General features: G+C 44.3%; 1 protein-coding gene across 1 annotated transcript; it reads right to left on the bottom strand.

The window, feature by feature from the left end:
• Nucleotides 1-261: 261 nt before the first annotated feature.
• Dynlrb2 (dynein light chain roadblock-type 2) lies at nt 262-12,949 on the bottom strand. Its single transcript, XM_028753748.1, has 4 exons — nt 12,881-12,949; nt 9,020-9,095; nt 1,232-1,399; nt 262-503 (listed from the first exon to the last, which is right to left on the bottom strand). The coding sequence occupies exons 1-4, from the start codon at nt 12,881-12,883 to the stop codon at nt 460-462; spliced, it is 291 nt and encodes a 96-aa protein (XP_028609581.1). The 5' UTR covers nt 12,884-12,949; the 3' UTR covers nt 262-459.
• Between the last annotated feature and the right edge of the window lie 803 nt (nt 12,950-13,752).

Here is a 13,752-nt window from a genome sequence, read left to right as displayed (position 1 = left end):
GGAGTTATCCTCTGCCTCGTGTGTATACAGCTTTGCCCAACATCTACTCTTGGCTCCCTGAACCTGGCGTAACACAGGCAGTGGCCTGAGGGATTCTGTGAAGGACAAAGCTATTGAGCTGCAGTGATGACCTCTCGTGAGAACCACTCTTCGTTTCTCCCTGTTCTTTTTAACCAGGGATCAACAGATACTGTAGTTTCTGTTTGTTTGTTTTTAATGTGCGTGTACACGTGCGCTGGATATTTAAAGACAGAGACATGTATAGCAGAATTTGTTTATTAGACAGCAAAAGTACAAGACTGCAATACAGTCCAAAGGGACTTAGGGAAACGTGTAGAGCAGTTTCATTGTCAGAACAGGAGAGCATATCTCTGGACTCAATCAGGGTACAATATTATGGATTAGAGGAGGGAAGGCTTTCCAGGTATCGTCACGAGGACAGGGTTGGCCACAGCAGGTCTACTCACATGGGTTCTGAATGACAATCAGAAGATATTCCTTATCTAGGGAGAAACACGAGGTTAACTCACTTATATCTACTCCACAAACACTTCAGCTACCGTAGACAATGGCTGCACACCAGAATTCCCATGACACACTGGAAAAGCTTAAAGCACACAGACTCGGCAGAGCGTTTGTCTGTTGTCCCTGGGTGTGGCTAATTTGGATAAATATTCTACAAGTGGTGTTCACGTGCAGTCACAGATAAAACTTTAACTATTTATTGGATGTGATCAGGTGCTATCTGCTCGGTTTGTGACTATAACACCATTATTCAGAAACAGTGGGAATGCAAATTCCTCCAAGGAAGTGACCCTGTGGCTGTGTCTTCCAGTAGACCAGCTGCTCACACTCACCTCACAGGGAGGTAACGATTGACAGGCTTTGGATTCACCTCTTACTTTAGTCTCAGGATAGGCCATCTCTGCCACTACTCAGAAAGACTGTGTACCATGTTTCCAGCATCCGTTTTTTGATAACCAGTAAGTGTAAGGGGGTAAAATTCAGCTTGTTCAAAGGCCAAGTTATTTTGGTAATTTCATACCGCTTTTGAGTTTGGCTCTTCTGAATCAAACTTTGTTTTTGTAATCAAAGAGCTTTATACCTCACGTTACATATTAAAGATCCGTATCTCTACCAAGATTCCACAATCCCCCAGTCTTTGAAACAGGGTTTTTTAACCAGCAAAACAGAAAAAGCATTTTAAGGAGGAAGCAACATGTCCAGTTACCTGGGGCTACCATGATTTCGTGTTTCTTCGATCTGATCCTAAGAAAAGTCAGGTCGTTCTGGGGGTCAATGTCCCTGACTGTACTCTTGGCCTTCATGGTCAGCTGGTGGAGAAGACCCGCATACTGAACTGTTGTGGAGTTGTCCAGGGTTGTTCGGATTGGAATGCCTGTGATGAGATTTAATTTGGGGTTATTTTTTTCCTGATTGTAAAATTGGTATATATGTACATTGCAAAAAAAACCTACTAGGAGTCACTCATCCTTGCAAATGGCAGAAAGATGGATGGCGGCTATTACCAGCTGGCATCAATTTTAGGTTATTATTTGTCCTATCATCTTTTTGTCTCTATGTGGAGTCTTAAATATAGCTTAGTAAGGTGGTGTTTATAGATTTGACTGTGGCTTCCCATCATTTAAGTGAGAACACGCGAGCTTCCCTTGGTGATAATGCCGTTGGCATTACTGTTCATCTCTGCACATCCTGTTCTGTGTATATGCTGTAATAGGATCAGCGTATTGCTTGGGCATTTGGTATTTTACATTTTTAAATGGTGAATGTGTGGTGAATATTTCATGCATAAATGATCTAGAAGCTGTTAATTGATTATTTTAATTGTAATCACCTGTCTATCTCTATATCAATCTGCATTCTCAAGGCATCCCACTTATGAAATACGTGGTCAGTAACTTGGAATTTATCTGCTTCCCTGAAATAAGAGCCACCAAGGGACAGCACTACCAAAGCCAGGGAGTCTATTCAGCAGGGGCGTTCCAACTTTCCAACCCTCTCCCCCCTCCTGCAACCCACAGTGTTTTGCAAGCCATTAACTTTATATTAGAAAAATGTGGTAGCAACGAGATGGACTTTTCTGGGTGGCATCCCTGGTTTGTGCTTATTTTCTATTTAAATATTATTAAAGTTGGCCTCTTGTTCACTCTGTTGCTGTATTATATGAGATTAAAACAGATTAAATCTATTGATTTAATTAAAAAATTCTAGCCAGACAAAAATGCCAGTCTGAGTGAATTCAGTTCAAAGCCATTGAGCCCTGGCTGGGCCACCCAGCACAGTGTCTCTTATGCAGCACCAAGTTAGGTGCTTTGTGCATATTATATCTGATTGGAGATAACCTTCGTGTTGAGAACTACCACACAGGCAGAAACTCTAGGGATTTCATTTCAAAGTGTGCCTTCACTTAAGGGAGGGACACATAATAAGAGTTTGTATCAGATCATAGTCAGATTCCTTAAGTATTTGAATAAGGGCTGGTCAACAATGATCCAAAGTGGCGCTTGGGTTTTCCTTCAGAAAACATAGCTGCAGAAATTAATACTGATGAGCAGTTTTCAAAACTAAAGGGTCATCATTGTAGAATTTTATCAGTCTTCCAGAAACTCTGGGAGACTGTCAGTTTTGATTTTAAAACAGACTAAATTTCCATCTTCCAAACAGAGAAGAAGAAGAAGGAGAAAGAGGAGGAAGAGTAAGAGGAGGAGGAGAAAAAGAAGGAGGAAGAGGAGGAGGAGGAGGAGGAGAAAAAGAAGGAGAAGGAGAAGGAGAAGGAGAAGGAGAAGGAGAAGGAGAAGAAGAAGAAGAAAAGGAGATTTTTGATGTTCACAGGACAATCTATTCTGTAGATGAGGTATCATAAAAAACCATTCATTTCTGTAATTTTAGCTCTTGGTCACTTTCCCCAGAGGGACATCCATTTTTCATAGCCAAGAAGTCACAAAGCATGCATTTATAGCCAGTGGGAGGCAGTGATGTAGCAGGAACCCAACTCTAGAGGGACCTTTGGATGGGCAGTTCTCTTTTATATCTTAAAACACGGACAACCACTGAAGTCTGAATGACTCAGTGTCAGGATAAGAGATAGAACCCAAATAAATTATTCAAAGCATAGATGACAAGACTGAATCAGAGGCTTAGGCTGTTTCGGTTGCCTGTTCATAATTTAGGTCAATAAATAACAGAGCCCACCTTTCTGAATAATACATGCACAACTGTGGGAATAAGATGTTTTCTCTCTTGAAAGCAATCAAGAGGTTGGGGCTGGGAAATCATCTTAGTGGCAAAAGTTTGCCTAACAAATATAAGGCCTTGGCTTCTATCCTCAGCTCTTCAGACCAATCAACCAACCAACCAACTAACCAACCAACCAACTAATCAAGCAAGCAAGCAAGCAAGCAAGAACCAACCAACTAACCAACCAACCAACCAACCAACCAACCAACTAATCAACCAATCAACCAAGCAAGCAAGCAAGCAAGCAAGCAAGCAAGCAAGCAAGAACCAACCAACTAACCATCCGACCAACCAACCAACCAACCAATCAACCAAGCAAGCAAGCAAGCAAGCACCAACCAACCAACCAACCAACCAACCAAGAAACCAAGAAACCAAGCAAGCAAGCAACAACCAACCAACCAACCAACCAACCAACCAACCAACCATGAAGTATTTAGTGGTCTCTTGCTTTGTGCCGGTTAAAATTAATGTATAATTTAATTTATAATTTAAATTTAATTTTTATTATTAATTTGGGAGTGGTAGTGAATGCTTGTAGAGGTTCAGATAGGAATACAGTGGAGTTTGAGGCCAGCTCTGTTCTAAAAACAAAGCCAAAAGTAATTTTAGTGTATGCAGCATGTTCATGTTCATGTGGAAGCCAAAGGACAACTACGAGTATTATTTTCAGGGATGCTGTACACCTCCTGCAGGACAGGGAGTGTTTCACTGGCCTGGAGCTCACCTGTTAGGGTATATCATCTGGTCAACAAACCCAGTAATTCTCCTGTCTATACCTCTCCAGTGCTGGGATTATAGGTGAGTACCACCACATCCATTGGGGATCAAACTCAGCTCCTTCTGCTTTCAAGGTGGGCATGCTACTGACTGAGCTATCCTGTTGGCCTCAACCACTTCCTTCCTGAGAGACAATCATAGGTCCTAGTTTCTTACATAGCCATCCAGGAATCCTCAAAATGTGATTGAAAATTACTTGGAATTATCACTCATGTAATTACTATAATCTATGTCTAATGCTATCCTTCCCAACATCCCCATTCCTTCCTTCCTTTCTTCCTTCCTTTCTTCCTTCCTTCCTTTTTTCTTTCTTCCCTCTCTTTCTGTGGTGTTGGGAATTGGGAATCAAAGCTTCATATTTGCAAGGTAAACACTCTACAGGGGTGGGAGTTATCTCCCCAGCCTTACCTTCTATCTGCTTTCCATATTTAAGTGTATACATGTATCTGACTGTGGAAACAGTCAGGAAATACCGACCACTGCTTTGTTCTCTATTTTTTCATAGAATGATGGGCAGTTTACCACCTTGCTTCAAGAATGTATATTTGTGTATATAGTCTTTATTTTAATAGCGCCCTAATATATTCGTTTAAGACCTTTGGGAAATTGATTCAGAAAATATAAGGCTAACTTGTCTATCAGGTAGTCAAGGGTCTGCCTTGTTATGCATGTAACCTATGTGTCCTCGTGACAGGCATTCAGGCTATGACTTCTATCGACAAGGCTACATACCCTGTCGTTGCATATTTGTTTGTTTTGGAAGGAGACATTTCCAAACTGGAGCTCCCTGAACAAAACATATGAACATTTAAAAATTTGATAGTGTTGGATTTATGGCATCGCTTTGAAATATGAAATCTGTGGCCCCAGGAAGCTGGGAGTCATTATCTTGGTTTGTAGTGTGTAACTGCTCATTTTTGCTTTGGTGGGTAGATTGTATTTCACAAGAAAAGGAATTGGCTGGATGGCTGATAAAATCTAATGATATTCAGGTGATGAATTGTTGGATGTGTCAAGAATATTCAAAGTCAAAAACCTATACATAAAAGCTTAGATGTGAAAGAATGTATGGCAGCTTTGAGTGCTTGGGAGGTAGGTGTTTATGTATCAGTATTGCAGTGAATGTCCTTCTAAATGGGAAACTAGAATGAATAAAGAATCCACTGTCATCCAAACCTAGGCCACTCGGAACCAGCTTGCTTAAATAGGAGGCCTGTGTCTTAGAAACAAAGCAAAGGGTTACTACACTACCTGGCATAAGATGCCATCTAAACCAGTAGATGCTGTAGGCCAACTTAAGTTAACCACAAAGGCAAGCTGACAATGATGTTAGCCCATTGTCTACTAGCTTTCATCCACAATCACTGGCAGGGAACAAGAGGGTGGCAGCAGTGTCCTGGGTAACTGCCAGGACTTCCGAAGGGCTGTGAAGCTGAGCTGTAATAAAAGACGCCTCCAGCCACACTCGAGTCCACTGTTGAGGCTGAGTGTTTTGCTAGACTCAGGTCACGAAACTTACACCATGCGCCATCAGGAAATACCCCTGGTCCTGCTCTGGTCGTTAACCATCTCACCAAAAAAATAAGCCCCTTGCTTATATATTTTGGGGAAGAATGTTAATTTGATTTCATGTAAAAACCAAGTTTCCACAACCCTTGAAAAAGTGCCCTGAATCCTGACATAATATTATCCTAGTTGAAGTTAGAGAAAAGCTTATGGAATTAAAAATAACATTTTGTTGTTGTTGTTGTTGCTTTCAACAAGAAACCCAGAGAAATTTTCACCAAGAAGTGCAGGAGATCAAACTTTACTTCTGATTTTGCTACTTGGGGAGAGTTACTCTAACATCTGAATCTTTCCCACCTCATTCTTTTTATGCATTTTTTGGGGTGGGGACAAAACAGGGTGTCACACACCTTAGGCTGGCCTCAAACTCTCTATGTAGCTGAGGATGACCTTGAACTCCTGATTCCACCTCCCCAGTTCTGGGATTATGGACATGTCCCACCGTGCCCTATTTATTCAACAGGACCCAAGGCTCTACTCATGCTAGGCGGGCACTCCATCAACGAGGAACTTCCCCAGCTCCTCCCCACACAGGTATACTTGGAGTATTTATTTGCATCAGTCTGTATAAATGATCCAAAAACATTTCCTGTCACTTCACCCCTGCTTTTGGTCTGGGATCCAAATCCTTTCTCCCTTGCTTATTGGTGTGATGCTCTTCAGACAGCTGATGCACCTCACCACTTTGTGTGCTTTAGATGAAGGCACTGCAGTAAAACACAGTAGCAGCACTGGCCTGGGTACCACAGGAGACTGTGCCTGTACTGGGTTGAAGTGTTCTTCAAAATGTAAGTCTACCCTAAACTTCAGAAGATGAGCTTATTTGGACAGAGGTTCTCCGTGGAGGCAATCAGTTAAAACGAAGCCACACTGGGTCAGGGTGGGCCCTCATAGGTATAGTAAGGTAACCTGTCTGTAGAGTAACCTACTGTAGTAGGGTGATAATGATTTTACTACCACCAGACACTGGTAAGAGGTCAAGAAGCCTCCAGCCTTAGAGTCATCAGAAAGACCATGACCCAGTGACATGCTGGCTGCGAGTTCAACCTTCTAGGTAGAGACATAATAAATTCCTGTAGGTTTTTTTTTTTAAATGTGTGGTGTATATGCATGTTTGTGTACACAGGATTGCATATGTAGGTCAAAGGTTCACATTGGGATCTTTATCAGTTTACTTTAATTTTACTGAAACTGTATCTCAGAGAACTTAGACCTTACAAATTCATCTGGCTGCCTGGTCAGGGAGCCCCAGGGAAACCCCTGTCTCCTCTTCCCCCAAATATTTGTATTTCGGGAGCATGGCTGTTATACCTACTGCCTTAGTTAGGATTTTAATGCTGAGACCAGATACCATGACCAAGGCAACTCTTATAAGGACAACATTTAATTGGGGCTGGCTTATCCAGAGGTTCAGTCCATCATCATCAAGGAGGGAGCATGGCAGCATCCAGGCAAGCATGGTGTAGGAGGAGCTGAGAGTTCTACATCTTCATCTGAAGGCTGCTAGAATACTGACTTCCAGGCAGCTAGGACAAGAGTCTTAAAGCCCACACCCACAGTGACACATCTACTCCAACAAGGCCACACCCACTCCAACAAGGACACACCCACTCCAACAAGGACACACCTCTTCATAGTGCCACTCCCTGGCCCAAGCACATACAAGCCATAACACCTGCCTTTTCACATGGGTTCTGGGGATCAGGTCTTCATGCCTGCACAGCAATAACTTTACCGGCCAGGCCATCTCCCCAGCTCCCATTTCTGCTATTCAGAGCCAAAGAGTGTGTGGTATTTGTTGACATGGCTAAAGGAAACTTACAAGGCACCTCTGCTAAATCACACAGGGAGCTCATGTAGGTCAGGGTATGAGACCATGGAGCAAATACTTGGAAGCAGAACCTGTTTAGCCAGGGCTACACCAAGAGTTGACCACTTCCTGGAAATATAAGGTCCAGCTTTTCATTTCCTGTACAGACGATTCTAACCCTTTCTCCCTCGTTCTTCAGGCATAGTCCCTGTCACTACTTGAATTTGGCAGGGTTATTTTTTATTTTATAAAACAAGTCAAAAGTTTTCTCTGCAAATCTCAACCAAATAAATAAAAGTTCTCAGAGATTCTCTAATTAGAGTCCTATTAAGTACTGGCTATTAAACTGGGCACTTGATAGTCTTCTCACCTGACAGCCACAACCACCAGGAACTGGGGTTATCTTTCCATCCTTAATGACAAGGACAGAGTGCAGAATTTCGAGTCTCTTAGCTGGTATTTGCCCAATAAGCGTTTGCTGACTGGTTACACCACAACACCGAGCCAGAGATCAGCCGATTCTATGGTTGGCACTGTGAATTTTGGGAAGTGGCTACTCTTATTTCAGAGGACGCTCTGGAATTTTTGGCACCTCTTAACTCTTATAGATGCCCGAACTAGCAAAGGGACGAGCTAACCTTTAAGAGGTGGCTACTGTGGCAGAGCATGGAGCAACAAGTAGGCAGAGAAAAATGCTATGCCATTTTCAGTGGGGGGGGGGAGGAAGGGAGAGGGAGATGCTTGAGTGCCTGTGTGCACATGCACCTGTACGTGTGCATATGTGGAAGTCAGGACAAGTTGTTGGAGTCAGTTATCCAGTTATCTATTTTTAGCACTTGGCTGCTGGGGATAAAACTTAGGTCTTCAGGCTTGTCAGCAAGCAGCTTTACCCACTGATCTGTCTTTGCAGGCTCACTATGCAGATGTGAGTGGTCCAGAGACAGTGTGAGTCCTGGGCCAGTATCCGCACTTCATAGCTGGCAAGCTATTGTGCCTTCCTGCCCATTAGTTCCAAGACTATTCCTGAAATGCTACCAAGTGAATTCTTGTGTTGGAGGCTCTTGGCAAGACTTGGAGAGGTGGGGATGACCGAGATACATTATAGACACATACAAACTTGTCAAATAATAAACTAGAATCATTATTAAAACAGATTTTAAAACTTTTTCTTTTCTAACTATGATAAAGGAAACTGTTAATTTAAATCGAAGGTTTGGCCTTTGTAACCTTAGGCCAAAACCAAATTACCAATCACATAATTTCTCCTCTCCTCAACAAGAGAGCTTTGCTGGCCCTCCCAAAGGGCTATGATGTTAATTATCAGAATTTCTGAAGAAGATGCTGTGTAGTGTTTTCTTGTGTGTGTGTGTGTGTGTGTGTGTGTGGTGTGTAGGTACTGTAGACAATGTTTGTGTGGCCTGGTTCTTGGAGAAATGATTGGTATACAGTATGTATCCCATAGATGTCCGATGAATAACTGCTAGAGCTGACACAGACAAAACGTGCTTTAACGTTCCAAATCTAATGTAAATATTTTCACTCTTGACACGATAAATGGATCTCCTCTGGGTGTGTGGAGCCCAGTCAGCCTGTGACAAGAGTTACCTTCTGCATTGACCACCATCGTTCCGATGACCCCTTTGTGGCTCTGGATTCTCTTGAGGGTCTCCTCCACTTCTGTCTGCAAGAGATCGGGGCCACCATTAACTTGAAGGGTGTCCATGGTTTCCATCAACTCTAGAGAATATCTAGGAACATCCCCAGTCCCCTTTTCTTTGACTGAGAGGCGGAGACAACATGCTTAGGTGGTTACAAGGTAAGCTTGGAACCGTTAGATCTCTTACGGGGACTGAGGAAGAGGCCCCAGCTTGCATATAACCTAGATAGATTGCCAGGCGCCAGCCCCAACGAAGACAGAGAGCTTCACAAGGGATCCCTAATGCTTCTATGTTCTTATTGGCCAGAAGGGTAACGTCTATTTGTTTGTTTGTTTGGTTTTTACATTGCCCAGAAAGCTACCGTGGGTCATCTTTCGGAAGCTCCCATTTCCATACAAAAACCCTTCTTTCCTATGTCATAGCTTTTAAATATTTGTAGGTCATCGCTGTATCCTCCGAGTGCCCCAAAGCTGCCCTTTCTGAGACATCTTAGTAACTTCTCTTACTCCCATTGGGGGTTCATTCTGGTGATCTATATGTTACAAAGGGCATTGTATGTAAACACTATATTGCAGGATGCTGGAGTCCCCTGGTTGAGCCTTGGTTTAAGCTGAATGTTTGACCATGAATGTCTGTGTTTGGGACTCACAGCTGGGTTTTATTTTATTTATTTATTTATTTTTCTGAGTTATGGAGAGGACTTTATTCTTAGCTGGCATGGAGGTGGGAGGGAGGCAGGCGGACCCCGCCCTGGGCCGCCAAGTCTTGTGGGTGAGAGAGACATTCAGTTAAGCCTTGAGGGCGGGCCCTGGGTGTTTCCAGGGCAGGGTATTAGGTGCAGTGACTTCTGGAAGGACCCAGTGGTGTCTCTTAGGCTCTGGACTCAGGCATTGATGTGATAATTTGTTAACTACACACATTCAGTTCAGTGGCAGCCTCTGGAAAAATAACCAGAGTTCCTCCGGGTCTTTACAGTGCAGGGGTCTCAGGGAAGGGCCAAGAGGCTCAAAAGCTGGAGCTGGGTACAGTCACATCTTGCTACACCCTCCATGGCACGGCAGAGAGGGGCCTGCTGGAGTTTGGTCCTGTGGTCCATAGGGGCCTCACAACACACTAAGTTTTGCTACACAATAGGCTGCCACTGAAGAAAGAAAGGTCCCTGTTACCACCTTCCAGGAACTGCAGATCCCAGGGTAGAAGCCAGAAATGAATTCATTGCTGGATTCCAGGATGAACTGTTCTCAAGAAGGCGGACACTAGAAACTGGTTAAAAGTAATCTCAAAAATCTCCAAATGTGCTGGCTGGCACTTAGGAGACATAGGCAAGTGGATCTGTGAGTTCAAAGCCAGACTGGTCTACAGAATAAGTTCCAGGACAGCCAGGGCCACATAGTAAGAGCCTGTATCAAACCAAAACCAAAACCAAAACCAAAAATATTTCTGAATGGACTGGGTTTGGTGTCTTACATCTTTAACTGAGCATTTGGGATGCAGAGGCAGGAGGATCTCTGTGAGTTCCAGACCAGTTTCAAAACCCTGTTTTAAAAACAAAACCAACAATGTAAAACAGAGAAAGGAAATGGAACCAGCCGCCCTCACAATAGAGCCAGTCTGTGTGTGTGTTTGAGCAGCTGCCTGCCAGGGTGGACCATGGCTGTCTGATTCTCACTCCGCCCCTGGGCACCCTATGTCTGGCTCTCCAAGGCTCCTCCACAGGTGTGGGGGTCACATGTGTACTCATGGTCATGCAACAAATACTTCCCCACTGTGCAGACTTTGTTTTGGTTTTTTGAGACAGGATCTCTCTATGTAGCCCTGGCTGTCCTGGACTTGCTCTGCAGACAAGGCTAGTCTCAATCCCAGACATCCACCTGCCTCTGCCTCCTGAGCACTGGGATTAAAGGCATGTGCCAACCCACCTGGCTGCTTTACATTTTTTTTTTAAAGACAATCTTGTTATGGGACCCTGGCTGGCCTGACCCTCATTGTGGAGGTCAGGGGGTCTCAAGTTGTTGCAATCCTCTTTGCACACAGCTGGGTTTTATGTTCACCTTTTTGAGCTGTGAATAAAACCACTCCGCCCCCTATGCTGTCTTATTCCCAACAGCACATGGTGAGTATTCACATTTCTTTTAAGATATATTTTATTATTTTACATGTATGGATGTTTGTCTGCATGTATGTCTGTGCACCATGTGCATGCCTAGGGCCAGTGGAGGATCACCTAGGCATAAAGTTACAGACAGTTGTGAGCTACCATGGGGTGCTGGGGATTGAACCTGGGTCTTCTGCAAGAGGACTTAGTACTTTTAACCAATGAGCTCTCTCTGCAGCCTCATATGGAATATTTTTTGAAGTTTTTTTTTTTGAGATAGAATTTCGCACTATATAGGTCAGTGTGTGGTCTTGAACTTGTGGCAATCCTCCTGCCTCAGCCTCCTGAGTGCTGGGACTCCAGACAGGCATTACCATGCCCCACTTTAGCCTGGCAGTTTTGTGACGAGAATCTATTCTTTCATTTTCTTTCTCAACATCTCACAAGTGAACTTTATGTTACTTCAGTCAGAGACAGGTTTTCTTTTGTACCCAATGTGGACGTGAGCGAGCATGTTCCTTGTTTTTCCCAACACCAGGGCAGGTGTCTTCTGAGTTTGAGGAAATGTCATGCTGGATTCATGGCTTTCCTCACGATGGACACTATTAACATTGAATTTAGCATGTTCTTTACACCATGGTCCAAAGCTTAAAGAAATGCATCTGCAGAGGAGACCTAGCATTGCCATCACAGGTTAAAAACTGGTTCCCTGTCACAAATAAAGAGGACTGTAAAAACAAAGGAAGAGGGCATATTTCTACATTTCAGTGCCACGAAAGCTCTGAGGCTGAGGTGTCCTCTGAAAAGGAGACATTGCCAATGATAGTAATAGCAAGAATCTGAGAGTGCCAGGGACAAAACTAAAACCAAACAAAACACCAAAAACAAATAGAACAGCAAAAACAAACAACAAACACACAAAACAAAAACAAACAAACAAAAACCCCAACCAACCAAACAAGAAATCCAAACACCAGTAAATGTTGACATCTTTTCTTGGGGTATATCTATGACACTTGGCATTTCTTGGTCTCCTTATGTCTGGCACAGAATATCCACAAACTGGCACAGTTCTGATCATCTTAGGAGAGTGTACAACTCCTCAAAGCCACGGACTTTCTCCTCCCTTCCTCCATTGCTCCTTTCCACTCTCTGCTCCTCACTTAACTTTCCTCTCCTTCAAGGTGGTTCTCTTCCGACTTCCAAATCCTTATCGCAATCTCCTGAGTCCCCCAGGCCACCCCTGTGCCTCTCCTCCTCTCCCTTCCTCTCTTCTCGCCCCTTCCTTTATCTCCACTTCTTTTCCTTCGTTTCTTTCTCATCCCCTTCCTTCTCTTCTCTTCCCCCTTGCCTTTCTTTTTCCCCCTTATTTTTTCCCCTCTTCCCTCTTCTTCCTTTTCGGTGCAAGCAAGGTTGGGGTAGCATCCTCCCCGCCTTCTCTTTCTCCTCCCCGCTTCCTCTCTCCATTCTTCGCCCCTCCCTCCTGATTTTCCTTTCTGGTTCTCCCGGTCCGGTTCTTTTTCAGCCTGAGATCTTTCTCCACCGCCATCATCGCTCTTTGCAAACTTTCCTAGTTCCCAGATTCGTCTCAGCACCTCCCGTTTCTCAATAGCGTCCCTTCCAGCTGTCATCCAGTAAATGGTGAGACCCTCTCAGGACAGCTGTGCACATGGGTCTCCCCCTCTACCCTTCCAGACAAGAACCCCGATTTACCATCGCGCCTGTGGGACAGCTCCACTCTCAAGCCTGAGCTGCAGTTTCTGCGGATGTCAACAACGCTTCCCCCGTTGCTAGGAAACCAGGCAGGAAGTGGCTTCCTGAAAGCTATGGGCTGCGCCTGCGCAACGGTCAGGCTGTTTCTGAAGCCGGCTCTCTCTTCCTCCCTGACTGTGGCAGGTTGCTTTGCAGCCTAGCAAAAGGATTCTAGAAGGCAGGCAAGGACGTTCCTTCGCTATGCAACTCAAGGAGATGGGGTCGCGGCAGGATGCCGTCTCTCGTGGGTTAAATTTTCCTCGTTTCCCGTGTTTTCTGGAGATGTGGCCGCCGCTGGTCCCTGGAGTCAGCGAAGTCCAGCTAGCCACTCTACCGCCCCCACGTGAGATATATGACACACACGTGGGTGCAAATAATACCATCGTGAGATACAGTACTATCTATGTGGGGCACAGTAATACACTTGGGGATATGGTAGCACGCAGGGAAGATGCTCGTGTCATAAAACCAACCGATTTCACTTTAACGCTGAGTATTTGGGTACTAGAGCTGAGCCAATCTAGAAAGTGTTTGTAGGATGATCTAATGTCATTTCTGTTGCTGTGATAAAAACAAAAACCATCCAGAGAAGAGCAACTTAGAGGAGAAAGGGTTCAGTTTAGCTTACAATTCCAAGTCGCAATCATTGTCGGAAGTCGAGACCGGAGCTTGAAGCATCTAATTAGATCCACCCTCAGCAGGGGGAGAGGATTAGAGGGGGAAGCGGGGAGAGGGAGACAGAAGGAGGGAGGGATGGGGGGAGGTTAAGTAAGAAAAAGCAAAAGAGAAAGAGGAAGGAAGGAAAGAAGGGAAGGAAGCCTATGCTTGACTCG

Source organism: Grammomys surdaster, unplaced genomic scaffold (genome assembly GCF_004785775.1).
Source record: "Grammomys surdaster isolate TR1022 unplaced genomic scaffold, NIH_TR_1.0 128, whole genome shotgun sequence".
Taxonomy (NCBI): domain Eukaryota; kingdom Metazoa; phylum Chordata; class Mammalia; order Rodentia; family Muridae; genus Grammomys; species Grammomys surdaster.
The sequence above is the reverse complement of the archived record's forward strand: the minus strand, read 5'-3'. Positions and strand labels throughout refer to the sequence as shown.

What these genes read in the sequence shown, in the direction of transcription:
- Dynlrb2 (XM_028753748.1), bottom strand. An exon ending in GATGGTGGTCAATGCAGAAG is followed by an intron (nt 1,400 to 9,019) that starts GTAACTCTTGTC and finishes ATCTCATCACAG; the next exon opens with GCATTCCAATCCGAACAACC. An exon ending in CGAAATCATGGTAGCCCCAG is followed by an intron (nt 504 to 1,231) that starts GTAACTGGACAT and finishes GTTTCTCCCTAG; the next exon opens with ATAAGGAATATCTTCTGATT.